At 44.1% G+C, this 12,236-nt stretch overlaps 2 protein-coding genes across 6 annotated transcripts in view; one reads left to right on the top strand and one right to left on the bottom strand.

Moving 5' to 3' along the window:
* hsbp1b (heat shock factor binding protein 1b) overlaps positions 1 to 601 on the bottom strand; it is a 7,719-nt gene extending 7,118 nt beyond the window's left edge. Inside the window, exon 1 of the mRNA XM_008436467.2 lies at positions 415 to 601. Within this exon, the coding sequence (XP_008434689.1) occupies positions 415 to 459 (45 nt within the window). The 5' untranslated portion in view covers positions 460 to 601. The remainder of the gene's footprint in view (positions 1 to 414) is intronic.
* Positions 602 to 978: 377 nt separating this feature from the next.
* LOC103481170 (PQ-loop repeat-containing protein 1) overlaps positions 979 to 12,236 on the top strand; it is a 24,718-nt gene continuing 13,460 nt past the window's right edge. The window contains exons 1-3 of one of the 5 annotated variants that reach the window (XM_008436472.2): positions 979 to 1,000; positions 4,760 to 4,994; positions 5,065 to 5,198. In XM_008436472.2, the coding sequence (XP_008434694.1) occupies positions 4,786 to 4,994; positions 5,065 to 5,198 (343 nt within the window). In that variant the 5' untranslated portion in view covers positions 979 to 1,000; positions 4,760 to 4,785. Of the gene's footprint in view, positions 1,001 to 1,531; positions 1,827 to 2,368; positions 3,123 to 3,623; positions 3,659 to 4,759; positions 4,995 to 5,064; positions 5,199 to 12,236 lie in introns of those variants that run through there. The other 4 variants (XR_536241.2, XM_008436469.2, XM_008436470.2 and 1 more) reach the window with 4 other exon arrangements.

A 12,236-nucleotide genomic window follows, 5' to 3' on the forward strand; every position in this document is an offset into this window, starting at 1 on the left:
CCTCTCCACAGGTTATTGACTACGTTGCAGCTTTCTTTAGCATTAATGCTAATTTTTAACATCATAACGCTGCATCAAAGCCGACGGGCACACTTTGGCATGCCCCTTTAAAATTTCTGCAGGAATTTTCTAGTTTACTAATTAAAATGCACATCAACTCAGAGTTTAACACTAATGTGTTAAACCACAGAATAAAAAGCTCCGCTGTTTGGATCCAATAAATGACACGTAGCGGTTAAGCTGAACAGAATTTAATACAAAGACTCAACGGACATGTTGGCATGTGAACATTTCACACCTAATGCGGAATAACAGCTGATCATTTCTGTCACTTTCGGGTTAAACTCTGGGACCTAGCCTAGCTCCGTTAGCAGTCCTGTTAGCATCGTTAGCTAGCCGTGCGTCACGACTCACCACATTGGTGAGGTCCTGCACTGACTTCGGGTCCGTCTCAGCCATGGCGTCCAACGAGCTGGAACAAAGTCTTCAGGGGGTTGAAACTCGGCTATGAGGCCGCAGCTTTGCTGTTGAATCGGTTACTGGTCGCAAGTACCTCCAGCCACCCACTCAGCTGTTCCACAACAAACGAAGTCTCGCGAGAAGAGCTAGCTCTCGATGCTAATATAAATCAGCATAGAAATGTTAGAGTAAATGCTGTACCCCCCTCACAATTGGTACGTCAGCGAGTCCGACATGTTATGAGTGGCAAGTTTTCCTGTAAAATCAAAGTAAGTTCAGTTGGGAACACAAATGTGAATTACGCACCAACACCTTCAAATTTTTAGTTTAATTACACATTAAAAAATAATAAATGATTAGGGGCTGGGTGCTCAAGTTCAGTCCTCCAGAGCTGCCATCCTGCAGCTTTCAGATGCATCCAACACACCTGAATCAAATGAATGGCTTGTTACCAGGCCTGTTTAGAGCCGATCCCGGTCTGTTGGATACTTCTAAAAGTTACAGGTCCAGAGGACTGGACTTAAGCACGCCTGGACTAGAGGTATACTTCTCTGACTTAAACTTTTCAAGAAAGAAATGAAGTTTGATATTTTAAGTCAGATATTTCTGACAAAAACACCAGAAGTCCTCCAAGATTTAAGTCATTAATTTGCAAGATTTGCATCAACTTTTTGATAATAGAACATTTCCTAGCATTTTGTCTGGAAAACGTGTTACATTAATCTAAAAGTTTTTTTCTTGTAAATTTGCAAATTTCCATAATTGGAGAATTTGTTCATTTTTTCCTTCAAAATTTGTGACATTGATCTCAAACACTCTGAGGTTTTTCTAGCAAATGTATGACTTTCCAACATGAGACAGTTTCTTCCTCCTTTCTTGAAAATGTGTGAAATAAAAAAAAAGTATTAATTTTTGGGGTGAAATGTGCTCCTTTTTTATGTTTATATACTGTCGCTTTGATCGCCTTAGGCAGATTTCTTTTATATGCGTAAGGACACTTCCACTCACAATATGGCGGCCAGTTGGTGGCATCTACTCGTGTATATCTATGTTTAAGACGCAGATTTGGAAAGGAAACATGATTCCTCTCGTTTTGTTGATCCCTCCAGCCTGAAGAACATCCTGTAATTAATGTGTTTGTTCTTCTTTTAATCGCTCCTCCTAAAAACTGCTTCAGAAATTATTTCAGACCGAGAAATTAAAAGATTAAAAACTTTCCGGAGCGGTGACCGTGTGTGTGCGCGCGCCTGTGTGCGTCGGGTCGCGCGCTCGCCACTCCGGTCTGAGAGTTGAGATTTGAAAGTTGGAGCAGCAGAGAGGATCCGGTTCGGTGGTTCCAGACCGCAGGAAGGTGGATGAGGAGGAAGGTGAGTGGAGCTGCTGACTCAAAGTTCCCACCATCTTCTTCAGTTTGGAGAAATTATGATGACTTCAGACCCGGTTGACCCGAGTAATAAGACATAATTTGATGTTCGTGTTTTGGTGTGTGTTGGTTCTGTGTTGGAAGAGGTTCGGGCATGTTGGCCCTTCCCCTTTAAACTATGCTTTGGATACCTGACCCAGCCTGTTCTGGTCGGTCCAGCCCAGCTCCGCTCCGCTGCTGGGTTTATTCTCACAGAAACCAACTCCTGTCTAATATTTAACTTTATAAACTCGGTGATTTACATCCATGCTGCAGCTTTGCATCGTTATATTTTTAAATCTTCCTCTTTACAGCCGCACATTAAAGTTCTCCATGACTTTAGAGGTGAAATAAAACCAGGAAGCCTTGATGTTCCGTCCAGCCCGGGTTAAAGAACATTTTATTGGATTCAACCCGGAGCCGCGCTGTGCAGCAGCTGAAGCGCAGTGAGGCCTTCATATCTCCAGGCTGGTGTTGAAACCTAAAATAAGCAGGCAGTGCAGCAGGCCAGGCCCGTCTCGGGTTTCCTCCGGTCCTTTCACAGAACCTGGAGCTCTGCTTCCAACAGCAGAATCAAACCCATAAACGGAGAAACCAGCGGAAAAACACGGAGCAACGTTAAACTCTGCTGTGTGAAGCAGTTGGAGTCAGTTATAGGAGGAGACCCTGGCTTCTTATCTGACCCCCCACCGCCCATGATGCTGCCTTCACTGACTGTTGGTCTCCTGACCGTTTCCTGGACTCCATGTCAGTTCCTCCTTTCTCCTTTTCCAGATCTTTAACTTCTGTGTCCAGCTCATCATTTTCACTCTGCCATGTTGCTGCTGAGTCATAAATAATGCTTTCAAATTTGATGCGTCACCGTGGCAACAAGCTAACTGGGAACAGCTGATTCGCATCTAAAAGCTGAAACCATACCTGAACTTTGACCCCAAAGCCCGGAGGAGTTGAAAAGTTCAAACCATCTCTTCCATCCATCCTCATCCTCAACTTCTTCTGTCAATCTCAGACTCAAAAAGAAGCGGCAAAGGCAAAGGAGGTGGATCAGCAGAGCAACTGATGATGTTACTGTCTGCTGCCCAGATGTTGGGTCATACTAAGATGCTAGCGGGGGGGATGCTAACGTAACGGAGAGGGGGAGTAACGTAATTAGACTACCGTAAACCCGGGGGGCACAATACGGGATTTACGGTAAAATGCTAATATGGGAGCACGGAGGTAAAATACATCAGTTTCTCGGAAACAACGCGAGACTCTTCAGGTATGTGGTGGACACAAACCCAGGAAGGATCTATGGACTTATTCTGAAGAGGCTGACGCCATTTTAGAGGAACTGAATTGTTGAGGGAGACGATGGTAGATATGGATTTAAACCTGGTGGATGAAAACATTGAGTAAACGGAACCTGATGGCTCACCCCGCGGACAGTTTTTTAAAGACAGGTTATGTAACAATCGGCTTGGGATAAATACATTTCACAGTAATCTTAACGTTTTCCATGCGGGCGCTAACGTCTAAAGTTAGCTTGGTTGCGCTATGCTAGTTCGTTGACTTCATATGTAAAACGTGCGGGGTTCACGGCTGCGCTACGGCTGCCTAGTAAAATACTGAAACGTCTTTTTATGTCGGCTAAACGTCGCTGAGACGCAGGAAATGTTGAGGCCAGTAAAACTGTCATGGCGGCGACCCGCCACGGACCGTCGCTGCCGACAGGCGCTGACGTCACGGTTGCCTAGAGACGGAAAACATCTGCGCCTCACCGCGTCCGCAGAAGCGAAAACTCCCGCAAAGATAGACGTGAGTAGGAAAATGGTTGAGCAGGATGAATATAAGCGAAATAAATTTAAGATGTTATGATTTATGCCGCTTCCTGTTGTGCTTTTAGCAGAATATTGTTTGACTTGAATGATGAGTTTGAATAAGCATTAATATAAATAAAAATGACACTTTAAAGAGAAATCATACTCGTAGATGGACACAAATAAATAAATGGTATGAAGGGATCGTTTTGTTGGGCTCGTTTTAGGGAAATATCGGTAATTTTTTAGAAACAGTGTTCAGTGATCATTTCAGAAACTTTATTTTATCCATGTGGTTTAACTGTTGGATCACCTGACCTCCCATCAAGCCTAAATGTTGTTCAATTTAATTAACAATTAGTTCATGCTCCTGAGAAATGAAGCCAGAGAGAGAGAGAACGTTTCCGGCCTTTTATAGTAATTATTTCCACTGAAAAACACTTTTATCTAATCTGATGGTTGAAGAACGGATTTAAACCTGTTATCATCTTTTATGTTGAGCTCATGTGTTTATTTAAATAGCAGCAACATGGTTTTTAATTAAATGTTGCTTATTTTGTCGATTAATTAATTACGGACCATCTATTTATCAACCATATTTATAGTTTTTATGTAACTCGGTCATAGGCGCTCCGTGAAAAACAAAATCATTTGTAATGTTTCTTTAGGACACCAGTCACATGAAGAAATGTGATTTGTGCCACTGAACTGCACACAGTCAATGCAGTCAATCTTATTTTCAAACTTATTGATATTTATTGGTACTCTATAAACAAACGGCATGGAAAATGGTAAAACTTATAATCCTGACAGTACAGGCAGCTTTTAGGGGTTTTAAAACCATTAATTGGAATTTATCTTGACTAATTCTTAACACAATAAATGACTATCCCAACTCAAAACCTCTAAAATGGCATGTTTTCTGGATTAACTTTGTGTTCACAAACAGAAGCTGTGGTTGCATCAGTGGTTTTGCCCCCTGCTCATCTATTTCTCTGTTTTTTAAATCAATAGTCTGTTTAAACTGAACCTGTTTAATGTATTTAATCCAGTTTGTTCATTCCACACCATTTGGAATCGTCCTCCGTTCCTCCGTCAGGACCTGTGGACGCGCCGATCGGAGCGATGGAGACCGAGGTGTTCATGCAGGCGGAGGACGCAGACGGCTCCTGGACGCTGCCGTCCCTGCTGGCGTCTGTCGTCATGGTGTTCGGCGGCGCCCTGCCCTACGTCCCGCAGTACCAGGAGATCCAGAGGAGCAGCAACACCGAGGGCTTCTCCACCAGGGTGTGCCTGGTCCTGCTCGTAGCCAACATCCTGCGGATTTTCTTCTGGTAGAGAAGAGAAGTTATTAAAACTGACAAAATGAATCTGCAGCTCGGTTACGATGCGTTTCTGTTGCAGGATAGGGAAGCAGTTCGAGGTGACGCTGCTGCTTCAGAGTGTGGTGATGATTGTCACCATGTTCGCCATGCTGCACCTCTGCTGCTCCGTCCACAGCTCCAACCGGGTCAGCACCAGGCAGCACCGGCTGACAGGTACGACCGCAGGAGCCGCTTTGACCCCACAGATCCTCAAAAACACAAAATACAGATATTTAAAAACTGTAAATCATTTAAAAACTGCAGATAATTTAAAAACTACAGATCACTTCTCGGTGTTCTAGGCTTTCTTTTCTCCGGCCCAGTCCACTTTTCCCAGTCTGTCCAGGGAGACCAGGGGGCGTTCACTGACTGATGGAAATCTCAGCGTTTTCATTTTTCAGGGGACTAATGGGCACAAATTTAGGAAAGAATCAGTTCAAGAAATGAGTTAAATGGTTTTTGGTAAAAGGCGACTCAAGAACTAACTGAGTAACATTTCATTTTTAAAGTTGCGTCATCAGACAAACAAATAATATAAGGTTATGTGTATATTCTGGTATTTTAAAGACTAAAATGAAAAATATTTGCATAATTGAATAACACATTTAAAAACCAAGCTCTAAACAAGTTTGAAAATCAATTTATTTCAATATAATACCATAATACCACTATTTACAGGAGGTAATGTATATATTAGAACAGGGTAAAATGACTGCTGGTTACAGTCCAGGGTTTTCACTTCATTTCTCCTTAAATGCAACAACAGACTCAGAAAGAAAATGACATCCGAATAACGAAGCTGGTGCAGAAACAAGAGGTCTCACTGCAGCAACTCTACATGTTTCTGAGTCACAGCAGGATCCAGAAATTAAAGTACAGGGTAGGAAATGGAGCCATCATGATTGATCAGGTTAATCGACTGATTAACCTGATAACTGATTAGTAACTGCAGGTTACAGACTCTAAAAGCCGTTTTCTGACTGCAGCCTTTGCTACATCATCAACCATATGATCCAGGAAGGCTTAAAATGTTTATTATTTAAAAACAATTTAAATTATTATCTTTTAATGTGATTCTAATATTGTTGAAAATCAACAGAATGTGATTTTTTTTTTAATTTGAATAATTGATCAATCAGAAAAATAATCGATTTATAAAATGATCATCAGTTGTAGTAAAACGACTCCTAACGTGCTTTTTCCTCCCAATAAGCATTAAATTGTCCGGTAACATTTTAAAGTGTGTTTGTGAGTTTGATGCTTTTTGCTACGTTGAAAGGAAACGATACTTATTTTCCCAGTTTTTGTGTAATTTTTGCCCAGTATGACTTAAAACTGAGCTGGTTTTCTAATACAGTAATTATTCCTGTTTATTTCCAGAGATTTGAGTAATTTTTGTATTGGATGATTTGTGAAATCCTGGAGTTTATTTTTAATCCTTTGAAACCTCAAATCGAAGGAAGACTTTAAATATGTAAAAACCAACAGTGAAGTAAACAGAATGATTAAAGTGTTTCTGGACTGGGCCAAATGTCTTCTCTGTTTGGAAAATCAAATTATGGTCTTTAAAATATCGCATCATATTAAAGGTTGTAGTGCCACAGCTGGCCAGGAGAGGGCGCTGTGTGAACAGTTTACACAGGCAGCTAACAGTTTTATTCATTATTTTTACACAAATGTTTATAATAATGATTTTAAAATACACTGCTGTAAACATCCAGGATGTGAAACTTTTAGTAAAACTAACAGAACAAAACAAATGTTTATTTGTAATAAATATACAGCAGAACAAAACAAATGTTTCAGTTTCATGTTGTCTTGAGGCACTTTGCCAAAAAAATAATAATTTCAAGTTATCTATTATTTTAACTATTTTAGAAAGTTTTTATCTCAGGAAACCCAGCAGAGCTTTTAGTCGTTGACTTGCAGCGTTCAGGCCTCCCGAACCAGCAGGGGGCGACAGCAGGCAATGGCTTTCGTTGAGTTGTTGACTTTCCAGCCCCATACCCAGCATGCATGTGGCGACAGTGGAGAGGAAAAACTTGTTGTAGCAGAAAGAAACCTGTAGCAGAACCGACTGGAGGTTTGAAAACACAGAGCAGAGACAGAAGACGATGACGTCATGGCTTTGCAGGGCTCTGATTGGTTAACAGGAGGGAAACCTGGGGACGTATTTTAAGGCAACACATCAAACTTTCTGGGTTTGTGTGTGACATCATGGAAAAACCAGCGAATCAGGAAGAGAGCTTCAGTTTTACTGGAGCAGACTTAGTTTTACTTTACAGATGTGAAACTTAACGAAACAAAACAGGAAATTCATGTCGGGTTTTATCAGATTGTCGGCTACAGGAACAATCTGAATGATGGAAGCTGGTAACACAAGATCGGCTTTATTAAAAGCATAAATGAGGTTTTTACGTTTGGTCTGTGGAGGAAGCTGGGATCGTATTTAAATCCGGTTTGAGAGAGTTTTGCTTCATCTGCAGGGCCAGAAAGTTACTCGGCATTGATGCATATTTATGCTAAATCCCGCGCTGATGCATTTTTCTCTTTGGTTTTCGTGGTGAGTGGAATAATAAGTCTGATCTCTGCAGGTGAAGTTCCATCAGTCCTTTTCTCCACATGTTGATGAGGAGAAATTATGATAGAAAATATGGAAGAGCAGCAGAAAAGATGCAATATTCTGTCTGCCATCCATCTGGAAGTTTTGGTCTCATGTTGTTGTTTTCTCTGTCCGTCCCATGAGAGGAGCGGAGCTGTGTGGTAAATGTGACTGGTCACGATTAAAACATCAACAACTTGCTGCCGTTTTCAGTTTTTTACAGATTCTGGAAATGATTTTAAGCTTTTCAGTTCTTCTCCACTGTGCTTTACGTGCAATAACAACATTTATAATATTTATAATTTACAAACGTAATGAAGGAAACATTGACTTGAGTTGCTTTGACAGCCTGATGAGAATAATTATTTAGTTTCAGGTGTTAAGATGCAGTTAATCAGCGCGGGGCCCAGCGCTGCTCACGTCTTTGGCATCTGATGCATTTTAAAACAATGAAAGTTCAGCAACTCGCTCTGAGAAACTGGAAACTGTTTCTGACATGAATTCCTCCGGTCATGAAGATCCTGAAGTTGTTTTCTTTCACCGATTTCTTCAGCTTTTCCTTTGATGACCGGCCCTCAGCCGCTCATATTAGTGCTTTTAAACTCAATCCTTTGGAAACTCGGCTGAACGCTTTGAGCTCATGTCATGGCATTTAAACGGTCGATACAGTACTGACCACAAGGGGGCGCCTGCAGACCACCGGCTTAACTTACTCCTTACCTCTGAATGTAGCTGGTAGAGCGAAGCCCGCGCTCCAGGGGCCAATACGGGGCCGTCTGGGGGCCACCTGCGGTCTGGGGGCTGCCTCTGGTCTGGGGGCCACCTGCGGTCAGAGGGCCACATTAGCCGTCCTTTCTTATCACACAGCTCTCCAGGGGCCGTCGGGGAGCCGCCAGCGGTCAGAGGGCCGTCTCTGGTCTGGGGGCCGCATGCGGTCAGAGGGCCACATTAGCCGTCCTGTCTTATCACACAGCGCTCCAGGGGCCGTCGGGGAGCCGCCAGCGGTCTGGGGGCCGTCTCTGGTCTGGAAGCCGTCTGGGGGCCGCCTGTGGTCAGAGGGCCATCTCTGGTCCAGGGGCCGCCTGCAGTCTGGTAGCCGTCTGGGGGCCGCCTGCGGTCTGGGGGCCACATTAGCCGTCCTGTCTTATCACGCAGCGCTCCAGGGGCCGTCTGGGGGGTCGAAAGGCTCGGTGCAGTGAAGCTGAGCAGCTGCTGATGATGTGAGACCTAAAGACGATGAAGATGTTTTACTGAGTCATTTAGCCGGAAGTTGGCTGAGTAAAACCCTGAGGGCCGTCGGGCCCCCGCCTTCTTCACGTCTAACAAACTGGAGTCAAACGTTTGTGCAGCTATCATTTTAACGATATTAATAAAACCTCCACCTTCTTCAAATCAAACCAATTTGGATTATCTGCTCCATTTGTGCTGCTCTTGCTGTGAAGATGTGAATGAAAGGTCAATAGGTCAACCAGCTGCCCTACATGACCCAAAAGTACCAGAGTTGATTGACAGCAAATTGAACTTTTAATCACTAAGTGAGCTGTGATGGTGCTTCGTTATCAGTAAGTGTTCAGCACGTTTCCGTCTAAACGGTCGTTTTAAGTCGGTTCAGTTTCTCTGTCTGCCGATTCCAAACCTCAGATATCGACGGAAAAGGAGAAAAGCTCAGTTTCAGTTGGATCTTGATCTGTTTAGCTGCAGCAGAGTGAAGAGCAGAGCGACGAGGTCGTGACATTATCCAGCGTTTGTGAGGGAGAGGAAGAACCGAGGATCCGCCGCTCTACCGGACCTCTCCTCCTGCCGGTCCCGGCCCGGACGGGTTTGGGTCCGGTTTAGGGAACGTGATGAGCGGAGCGCCGGACGAATCGGAGACCAAGCAGCAAACAGGCTGTTTTTAATTAAAGCTCCTGATAGCTGAACGGTTCATTAGCAAGTCAAATGAAGCAGCAAAACGCCTCCCAGGGAGTATTTGTTCAGATAATCATTCCACCCGCTGGCGTTCAGACTCCCAGAAGACGAGCAAAACACTTTTCTAATACAAAGAGAAGTTTTATAATTACCTTTCAGATGGGCAAGGTTGTTTTCATGAGTCAGCGTTTCGCCTGCTGGGTGTTTGATGAGGCGCAGGAGGACTGGTGGCCTTTAGGTCTGAACAGAAACCAAACTCTGCATTTAATGGATCATTTCAGGAGCCGCAGCTGTTGCATGATGAAGCTAAGTGGAGGACGGCAGCAGCGCTGCGACACAAACTGTGAAAACGCTCAGAGATCCGGCGGGGCGCCGTGGAGGTCAGAGCCTCTCCATAAAACCATTTATATGATGATTTATAAACTTATTTTAATGGTTCAAACCAACCAGATGACCCTTAACTTGCATCAACAGAGGAACCACCGCGTTTGTACAAATGAAAACGCCGCCAGTGGGCGGAGCCAACAATCTGTGCGGTCCAGAGCGCTGAGAGGCGGGCTGTGATCGGTCAGTTCACGATGTTTTATGCAGAAACGTTGACGTTTTACTTTAACTAGACCACCTCCACTGTCTAGTTTTTGAATGAATTCATCCGTCACTGAGGAATTCTGGGTATTTTTATGATTGTTTGCTAAATAACTCCAAAGACTGAAAACCCCTGGATGTGAATGAAAACGTTCACGGAGGCTGTCTGCAGACGGGGGGCGCGTGAAGAAGAAAACGGTTTAGTTGAGACTGAAAACTTTTACCATCCAAACCCCAAAAACCAGGCAAGCGGACATTTCTGAGCCTGTTTTAATCTTTTCTGAGATAATTTTATTTCTTGCTGATTGCAACAGGCCTGGTTGGTTCCTGGAGACCGAACATGCAGCCAGTCGGTGACTGACGGCTCTGCTTCGCTGCAGCTGATTGGACGAATCAGCTGCAGCGTTGTTTAGTAAAGATTGGTCAACTTTAAATGTTTAAATGGCTGTAATAAAACATTTAAGGCCAGCTGTAGATAAAAGGGTGTTTTTTGTTTAAAGGCTTCAGTTCAGTGGTTCTTAACCTTGTTTCAGGAACCGAACCCTCCAGTGTCGTATGCCCATTCACTGAACCCTTCTGTAGTGATAAATAAAATATGTTCCCCCCACCCCCCTCAAAATTTAAGACGTAGGGGTGACCTAACTAGAGTCTAGTTGGGTCACCCTAAGATCACCAAGTCTTCTTAAAAGTAGAGTCTCTGAGATCAGTTCTTCAAAATCTAGTCGGTGTTTTCAGTTGATCTGACTGTCCAGGAACGACCCAAGGTGTTTAAAATCTGCCACAGTTTCAACAGGTTGGCCATCGAGAGAAACTGGAACCACTTTAAGGTCTTTAGATCATTTAAGTAGCTCTACTTTCTTAAGAAAATGAAAAATTAATAATAAAGACTTTGCGGCATTCCGATTTAGTAATGTAATTATATTAGTTGTGTCACCACCTCCACACCACTAGAGGCAGTACCAACCCCGAAAAGATGCTAAGGAGCAGATTTAGAAGTTCACCGAAAGCTACAGGACTTGGTAAAAACTGTGAGTTTTGCTGAAGTAAATAAAGACACAAGTTCAAATCCATGCTGAGAGAGGAGCTCCTTCAATCAGGGCTCCTCCACAGCTCTGATTGGCTCAGCAGTGTAACGTGATCCTCTGATTGGCTCAGCAACGTAACGTGATCCTCTGATTGGCTAAGCAATGTAACGTGATCCTCTGATTGGCTCAGCAACGTAACGTGATCCTCTGATTGGCTCAGCAATGTAACGTGATGCTCTGATTGGCTCAGCAATGTAACGTGATCCTCTGATTGGCTCAGCAATGTAACGTGATCCTCTGCAGCGCGTCATCACGACTTTACACAAGTGTGTCTTTATCTCCGCGGCAGAGGCTCCGCCGAACCCCTGAGACCGACTCACCGACCCCCTGGGGTTCGATCGAACCCAGGTTAAGAACCACTGCTTCAGTTACATCAGTTCCTTCAGCAAAATATGCATCAGTTTTAGGTTTTCCATTAAGCGACTTGCTAATAAACATGCAGAGTTATTGGTTGTTGTAGTAAAGCAGCAGTAAGTCCTGCCGGCGGTTGGTAAAGTGAGGCAGCCGGTCCTGCAGGTTTGCTGCTCGTTATTTCGTCTCTCAGATGAGTTTGGCCTCGGCGTTCTGATCAGAGGAAAACCACGCAGGAAGCTTTAAAACTCCGCAGGCTCGCTCATTAGGAGGGAAGCTCGCGCCTCGCTGACGGACCCGGCAAACCTCACCTGCACGGAGAATCAGATGCTGGAAGGTTTTAGCCGGATCAGTGAGGGAGCAACGAACCGCTCCGTGTTATTGGTGGTAGAAACTCTGTAGGGTCTTAAGATGGACTTTAAGTTGTTAACATTTCAAGTTACAACTGAAACCCGTCATGAAGCAGGAAGTCAGAAGGCTTTCAGAGAGGAAGTGAGGACGGACCAGCAGGGCCCGGTTCTGCTGATGGACTAATTGGAGAGGTGACTGTGCCCTGGGCGCGCCGCCGGCCGGGAGACGCTCGGCTTCTCTGATCCGTTTCCAGCTCGTCACACGGAGCCAAACCCAGACAGACCGGGAGGAACGATGGAGACAGCAGGGACGATCCGGGTCGGTCGTAAC

The sequence above is a fragment of the Poecilia reticulata genome, linkage group LG19 (assembly GCF_000633615.1).
Source record: "Poecilia reticulata strain Guanapo linkage group LG19, Guppy_female_1.0+MT, whole genome shotgun sequence".
Taxonomy (NCBI): domain Eukaryota; kingdom Metazoa; phylum Chordata; class Actinopteri; order Cyprinodontiformes; family Poeciliidae; genus Poecilia; species Poecilia reticulata.